Raw genomic sequence first — 8,565 nt, forward strand, 5'->3', positions numbered from 1 at the left:
AAAGCTAAGTTCGCCTGAGGTTTAACTTCGCCTAAAGCCAAGTTCGTTTAGAAAATAAATTAAAAATCTAATGAAAAATGTGTTAAGACAGTTAATGGAAATAAAATTTTTCCAAGCTGACCTGGCAGCTCGACCCCAGCCAGGGGCTCTGCCCCTTGGACCCTGCTAGGGGCTGCCGCCCCTAGACCCCGCTGCCAGGGGCGCTGCCCCCGGACCCCCGTTCGTTGTGGGTCATATAAAGATAGAGATACATTATGAGAAGTGATAGTTAATTGATACGTATACTGGTTATACAGTCAGCCGTGCACAACTGAAGAAAGGGATTACGATTAACGGTGAACGTAACCGTGTTCAGGTGAGTTTCTAGCCCCATTTATGTGTTACGTTTTCGGGGCTGTGTGCATACTCAATACGTTTGTTAATACACTTATCCTAAGAGATAAGTGTATGCCTTATGTGGATAATGTGAAATGTATGAATGATTGCTTGATGGTACGTGAACGATCTTCGGATATTACACGTACTGTCAGGTTGTAACGCTAAGTTAAGGTAAGTATGATATGTATGCTTATGTGTATGAATGTGATAAAGTTAATAAAAGAAGGAAAGGATGGTTGTATGGTTACGAAAAGGGTACCGAGCCCTAATAACACTCGAGGTACGATGTATGGTTGTATGGTAACGAAGAGGGAATCGAACCCTACTAATATTCGAGAACTAGGGAACCGAACCCTACTAATATTCGAGGAAAGAGGGAAACCGAGCCCTAATAATACTCGTGGAAAGAGGGAAACCGAGCCCTAATAATACTCGTGGAAAGAGGGTACCGAGCCCTAATAATACTCGAGGAAGGAGGGTACCGAGCCCTAATAATACTCGAGGAAGGAGGGTACCGAGCCCTAATAATACTCGAGGAATGTAGGGCGTAATGCTCTTTATAACGTAAAATATGAAAGTAAGTTAATACAAAAGAAAGTATGAAAGTAAGAAAGTAAGGAAGTATGAAAGTATGAAAGTATGAATGAAAGAATATAATGTTATGTGAATGGTATGATTATGTGATTATCTAGAACTCACTCAGCGTAGCTGACTTTTAGTATGCACGCAGTTGAGTAGGATGAGGCAGCTCGCTTGAGGAGACACGTGGCACTGAACAAGAGTCTGGCATCTGAGGACTTATGATGTTTTAATTTTAATGTTTTAATGTGAAAAACAAAGGATGTTTTGAGACAAGTTATGAAATATTGTAATGTTTTATGAAAGTTTTATATTCCGCGTAAATGTTTTAATTAACTCTGATATTTAGAACTGTGTTTATGAGTAAATCCAACACGAAAGTAGGGTTACCGGTAACGGGGTCTTACAAAACCCCGAAATAATTTCGTCAAATTAACATATAAAAAATATAAAATATTAAAACGACGTTTATTCGGTCATTAAAACCTGGGTGTTGGTAAAACCCGAGCGTTCCCATTCTCCGGCTTTGCGGCGGTGAGTCAGTAAAATGGGTATTGGTAAAACCTGAGTGTTGCGGCGGTAAATCGACAAGAATTCGGCCAGTTTTGGCTACGTTCGTTACATTACTAGAACTAAAACAAAAAGGTTGGTAAAACTTTGGCGTTAGTAAAACACGAGTGTTGACGGATAAGCATAACACCTTTACTACCACAGTAAAGTGAACATTTTTAACTTTTCGAAGACACTGTTTAATGTTGTTGTTTATAAGATCCCCTACTTTTGAATATCCCTGTCACCTTGGTCTAAGGAACCCGAACCAGAACCATTTAACAACTTTTCCCCATGTGACTAAAGAACTAATTATTGAACGATGCTGCAAGGCTTTCCTATTCCTGAACCTGCTATCCTGGCTATTTTTGGGCTGAATACCTGTAAAGTGCAATGAGAAAGAAGTAGCAGCCTAACCCACACATCAACAGAACTTGGTTGAGCAACAACTTTATGGAGTGTTGTTAACAACGATTGCAAGAAAGCCAACCGACAACTATGAGGGATACTTTCGACTGTAACCATTGGTGCCTTTAGGACACCAAAATCGGGTGCCTTTAGGAAGAATCCAATACGAAGGACTCATGAACGGTTGTCTCGAGCCGCTTGATAGTACACTACGACCACTCCAAACAAAATCGGGTGGTTGGATTTAACAATAGACTCTGGCAGAGAGGGAGGTTAGCGAGGGTCGGGGGAGAGGTGGTGTGAGGAAGGGACGTAGGGAGAGAGATGATGTGTGGGTGAAAGAACGTGTTCTAAGTGCTCAATATGGTGTGCTTTAATTGTTTATACGTATCGAACGCAAGTACTTTCATTGCTTTTATGATTGTAAGTGATTAGAGCTTAAAGAAACTAATTTGGAGCATTTAGGATGGAGTGAAAATGAAAGTAAGATATATGATGTGATAGAGAATTAAAATACAAAGACGTGGCCAAAAACGGGGAAGAAAACTGAGTTGGAACGAAGGTTTTACGAAGAAAACGTTATTTTAGCACTGTAGCCACTATAAGGTAGTGAGACACCACTGTAGCCTACGGTCCCACCATAAGCTACAGTGGCTAACCGTAGGCTACTAAACCCACTATGTACCACACCACTGGGCGGCTCGCCTGAATGCCCAATCCTTCTCTGCCGTCAACCCGACGTCGTCGTCACCTGCAAGATAAGACCAAAAACTTGACTTTACTAACCAGGTGAGAAAGGCCTTTATATCTTCTAAGTCAAGTGCGCTAGCTGCAATAAAACTAAAGTGCACACTAGAAAAGAAAGGGCTTAGGCTTCAAAGAACTAATGAGAAAACCAAATTTTCTTGTTTTTCTTCTATATTTAAGCCCGATTAAACCCTATAACGATGATTATTCATACCATAGCCACCAAGGATGATTCTGAAGCAATTCTCCACGATCATAACACCTTTCAATCATCATAATCAACCATGCTATCATCCTTCCACCCAAGAATCGAGACATCCTTGATCAAGATGCAAGGCTAAACCGCGCGTGACCATCTCCGGGCGCAGGGTTGTGTTTGTAGTTGGAGTTTATTGATTTAAACCTTTACTTTGGATTTGGATTTGTTTAATCATTCAGTTAGTTGAATCTTTATGTTTGTTTATGTGGTTGAACAGTTTTTCGTAATTAAATGCTATAAGTTTTATCAGTTAATTGATTGTGGTCATCAACTTTTAGGATTAGGTTCTTAAAGTCATTGACCTGTTTATCTTTAACCATTAAGCCGATTGCACTTATCAAACCTTAAATTTGGCAATCAATTAGATTTTTATTCATCCAAACCAATTGTTCGGATTAAGTTCTAACAATCAGTAAGGTCAAATATTTAATCTTCTGATTATTTATTTAAACAAAGTGATTTCCGAATAGGTTTAATTAACTTATCCAATATGATTTGCAACCTGAAACATGGAGTTGGTTATTTTTCTCATAAGTGTTTACAAATTAAGTTACTTGTTTTCCAAAGTATTTCACAATTAAATCATTTTCAAAAGCTTGCTTGAAATCGTTTCTCCGCCCTAGTTTAATAATTAATAAGTCATGAGTTTGATTAGCGCTTTCTACCGATTCTCTGTGGAGATGACCTTACTTACCCGTACTAGTTATAGGTTTTTAAACTTAATAAATACTTGTTTATTATTAAAGCACGACATCTACATCAAGAAGCAGAAGAAGAAGAAGAAGAAGAAGAAGAAGAAGGGGGTGTTTATCTTTTTACATATATAATATATATAGTTAATTTTAATTGTAAAATGTGGGTAAAATTTATAATTTGCCCTCGTGTGCAAGGCATATGACCTAACTTGACGAGAAAAACTAACTGGGTTAGGGCTAAAGGGCATACACTATTGGATTTGTAAACGTAAAGGATAAAACAAATCAATTATGAAGATAAAGAACAATGAGCGAAATTACGTACAAACATAAGACAATATTTGTACTTTTGTGTATTTAATTTAATAAACTAGGATATAGCCTGTGTGATACACAGGTGGTTAAAAAAATAAAACAAAAAAGTTAAATCTAATAATATGCATAATAACATATCTTATAATCCATAGATTAGTAAGAATTACTTGTATTTATATTTTAAAAGATATCAAAATGAAAGGTTGTGAATCTATATCAATTAAGAAAAAAAAATTGTTGTCAATTCATTATAGTTGAGTTGGTAATCCACTTAAATTTTAATAGCGAGGTAGTGAATTCGATTCTTGCTAACAACATAATTTTTATTTTATCCTTCATGAAGGATAAATTATAAAAATGAAAATTTGCACATGACATGTGAAAATTGTGTTGCTTTAATAAGATTGGTAGATGTTATTGTAAAATCTATCAACCTTTTTTCTAATTACTAAAAGTTGACTTTCGATGTTTTTAATAAATGCTTTAATATTTAGAGGCGTAGTTCCATGCATGACCATATCAGGGAAAACAAAACCAACAAACTACAACTGCTAGAATAAACCAAACTCGCACCTCTTCCACTGCTTAAGCACAAGGTCTCAGACTTTCAGTCGACAATTGACTACTTAATTGAGAAGTGCTCTAAATTAAAGAACATTTAACAATTAACATATAACTATAGAGCAAAGCAAACCATTTACATGTTTTATATCTGCATCACATGAATAAAAATTTAGAATTGAAACAGTTGTTTCTTGTTCTAGAAAACTGAAAGCAGGAAGATTCAGAGTACGTGTGGGAAATGTCGATTTCCAGTTACCCAAATCTTGATCATGAATGCTGCTGCACCGATTGACTTGACCCCTGCCTGCCATAATTGAAAGAAGCTACCAACTGCTTTCATTTACTATCAGTCAATTTAATGCATGCTTTTAGCATTATCATTTCCCCATTTTTTTTTAAATCTAGACGATTTTTTTCACTAGAATCATCTTTGAGGTTGAAATGATAAGTGTGAATCTTTACACAATTTCAAATTCATATATAAACTATTATCAAAGATATACAGTCTGTCCATTCTAGTTACAGACTCCAATTTTGCTTTGAATTTGACCCGTTAAAAGCTCGTGACTTTGATCTCATCCAAAATAACTTGTTAATGGGTGCCTTTTTGTTGTTGAAGACAGACCAGCTTGTTGTCCATAAACACCAACAAATGATCTAACACTTGCATGAGATAGACCAGCTTGCCGTCCATAAACACCAACAAATGATTAACACTTGCATGAGATAGATGAACGATAACTCGATAAGATAATAACCACGCGAGCTCTTTTTTTTTCCTTTTTTTTTTCTAATGTATGCTGGTGAAACAAATATGTTTAGGAAAGAGTGATTTGAAAAACATTTATTAAAATTAACTTTTTCTTTATTATAATTATTTTCTTTTTATTTGTTTTGTTCAATCAACCTATTATCATTTTTTTACTTTAATCTTCTTCTTCTTATGTTTTTTTTTACTAACCTATCATAATTTCTTTTATTTATAACTTTTTCATGAGCTACTCGAGAAAAAAATGTTACCAAAAATTTAAGAAAGAGTAATAATGAACAGATTGAAGAAAGAGAACAAAATATCAATAAAAAACAAAACGATTTATAATATACTACTTAAAATAAAGGATTAACACAACTCCTTTTAATAAATATTTTTCAGATTTACCCATTTTAGTAAATATTGTTTCTTTTTTTTAAGAAAGAAATGCATAATAGATACTATATATTTTTTTATAACGTTTGAAAATACCTCTTCGAGTGGGACTCCTGAAACATGATGTCAAACGTCCATATATACTGATTTTAACGTTCCATATCTGATTACCTAGGAACACTATAAAGAGGGCCCCGTCACCATGAGAAAACCCCTTTAATTCAAGTTTTGAACTTGAGACCATAAAAATCTAATACTTCAACCATTACTTATGTGTCATTGGACCAGAATTGCCAATTACGATAATAGTAATAATAGATAATAACGAGTCCAGTTACTCTAAGATAAAATCTATCTCTTTTTGGGGATAATCGATGATGATACTATCCAGATAATAAAGCCATAACTAGCATTGATAATGGGTCACCTTTCTCATCCTTCTGCTCCCATGCATAACTCTATATAATTCCACCTTTACTCATAGTTATCATCTCACAAGTCACAAAACAAATGGAACACCTTGTCAACTTATTCAACCACACTTTTCATAACACAAATCCACTACAAGAACCAATATTTTTGGCACTCTTCACTATTATCTTATTGATTGTGTTCAAAACATACTTCTTGTCTTCTTCTCCACCAATCTATCTTGTAGACTACTCATGTTTTAAGCCACCAAACTATTGGAGAGTACCCTTTTCGTCTTTCCTTGAACACTCACGCATCGTTCACTCTCTTGATCAAGAAAGTGTTGATTTCTTGTCTAAAGTGTTGGTGTCTTCGGGCCAAAGTCAAATGACATATATTCCTTCAGCTTTGCACTATATACCTCCAAGATCAACTCATAAAGACGCCATTCAAGAAGCTCAAACAGTTCTCTTCACAGTTTTTGAAGATCTTCAAACCAAAACCAAACTCCACCCTCGAGATATCGACATTATCATAGTCAACTGCAGCGGCTTTTGTCCTTCTCCGTCGCTATCGGCTATCATTGTCAACAGGTACTGTTAACCGAGGTTATCATGTGTCCTTTTGCATTACTCTATGTTACTGATATGGTACCACTTTTATTATTAGTATTTATCGTTTTATTGTTGTTATGACTCGCTTTGCTAGACTTTTAGTTTGAGCGACCTCTCTATCTTCTTGGAAAAAGAAAAGCCTTGCCCTATATATCTCACCTCAATGAGTGAGATTGCGTTCGCTACGTTTGTTTGTCATTACCTTTAGCTGATTAGACCAATAAGCCGGTTTTAGCCTTCAAAAATGCCACGTCATTACATGACCATTGTGGCTATTGTTTTTCGTAGCTGTCTTGATGTCTAATTCTTGTCCAAGAACTAGAAAAATGGATTGTAGGGCTCATTATACTTTTATAATAATACTCAGATAGACAATTGGTTAAAAAAATATTAAAATAATTATTTTTTGATTATGCTAACTCAGGTACTCGATGCGAGAAGATGTAAAGAGCTACAGCATAAGCGGTATGGGGTGTGGCGCGAGTGCCATGGCAGTTAACATGGCGCCAAACCTTTTAAAAGTCCATAAAAACTCCAACGCCGTAATCCTCAGCACAGAACTTTTATCCAACGGCTGGTATGCAGGAAAAAATCGAACGATGATGGTCTTAAATTGCCTCTTCCGATCAGGCAGTGCAGCCGTTCTCCTTACTAACAACCCATCCGCTAAAAAGATATCCAAATACCGATTAATATACTCTTTAAGAACACAAGGTGCCTTCGATGACAAAGCTTATAACTCCGCAATTCGTGAAGAAGATGACGAAGGTATTATTGGATATATAATAAGTTTATTATTATTAGCCGACATGCCCTTTAGGTTTTCATTTTGTTGCCCGCTTGCCTTCTGTTTCGATGAAATCTAAACATTGAATTTTTTTTCTAAAATAACAAGTTATTTACAAACCATTTTGTTCTCTATGTAGGTATCACCGGGGTTACTCTTAGAAAAGATGTGTTGCATGTCGCGGGAGAATTGCTACGGTCAAACTTTCAAATACTCGGGTCTTATATACTTCCCTTAGAAGAGAAAATTTGATACGGGTTTTCAATCATTCGAAGGAAATTTATTGATAAATCGGTTGAACTGTACGTGCCTAATTTTAGGAAGGTGGTACAACATTATTGTCTACCAACATCCGGGAAGTCGGTGATAATGGAAATCGGGAAGAAGATGAAGTTAAAGGAAGAGGAGATAGAGGCTGCATTGATGACATTGCATAGGTTTGGGAACCAATCATCTTCTTCATTGTGGTATGAGTTAGCTTACATGGAAGGAAAAGAGAGAGTTAAGGTTGGAGAGAGAGTGTTGCAGCTTGGGATGGGGACTGGGCCCAAGTGTACAAGTTTGATATGGGAGTGTAATAGACCTATTGTTAATGAGGCCCATAAGGGCCCATGGGCTGACAGTATCAATTGCTATCCTGTCTAAATTAATTGATGATAGTACGTAAATGCTACTACCATTCTTGTTATGTTGTGTTTTTAGTTTGCTAATGTATAGTCGTACATTATTTATGGTATTATTAAACTATTTAAGGTTATGGTGTATGAAAATAATAGAATGATATTAATCTACTTAAGTTAACCACCTTGTTCTATAAGTATTTAATTGTCTTAGGATAAACTTTTTAATTAGATACTATTAGTATTAGTCCATCTGTACTATTTTAACCTAAAAATCGTTCTACGCGACCACGACATTAGTCCTCATGTTCAAAAGATGTTAGTGGCGAAAGTAGCTGACGGTACAGGAGAGGAGCTCGTGGCAGACTGCCACCGTCTCCCAACAGTAGCTATTAGGGAAAAACAAGGCAAGCCAATAAAACAACACGCTGTGACAAACCCAAACCCGACGACAAACCTAGCATTTTACGGGAACAAGTTAGGAATAAGACC

At 36.0% G+C, this 8,565-nt stretch overlaps 1 protein-coding gene across 1 annotated transcript; it reads left to right on the forward strand.

Moving 5' to 3' along the window:
* The first annotated feature begins 6,198 nt into the window (after window positions 1-6,198).
* On the forward strand, window positions 6,199-8,250 carry LOC143532804 (3-ketoacyl-CoA synthase 5-like). Its single transcript, XM_077027748.1, has 3 exons — window positions 6,199-6,645; window positions 7,091-7,434; window positions 7,593-8,250. Exons 1-3 carry the CDS (start codon window positions 6,440-6,442, stop codon window positions 7,703-7,705), a joined length of 663 nt encoding a protein of 220 aa, XP_076883863.1. The 5' UTR covers window positions 6,199-6,439; the 3' UTR covers window positions 7,706-8,250.
* The last annotated feature ends 315 nt before the right edge of the window (window positions 8,251-8,565 follow it).

The sequence above is a fragment of the Bidens hawaiensis genome, unplaced genomic scaffold, assembly GCF_021521415.1.
Source record: "Bidens hawaiensis isolate Kalapana, Puna unplaced genomic scaffold, B.hawaiensis_p1.1 tig00009543_1, whole genome shotgun sequence".
Classification (NCBI taxonomy): domain Eukaryota; kingdom Viridiplantae; phylum Streptophyta; class Magnoliopsida; order Asterales; family Asteraceae; genus Bidens; species Bidens hawaiensis.

Coding starts and splice junctions, on each gene's coding strand:
- LOC143532804 (XM_077027748.1), top strand. CDS start 6,440: ATGACATATATTCCTTCAGCTTTGCACTATATACCTCCAAGATCAACT. Junction 6,646..7,090: donor TCGGCTATCATTGTCAACAG/GTACTGTTAACC, acceptor ATGCTAACTCAG/GTACTCGATGCGAGAAGATG. Junction 7,435..7,592: donor TCGTGAAGAAGATGACGAAG/GTATTATTGGAT, acceptor TTCTCTATGTAG/GTATCACCGGGGTTACTCTT.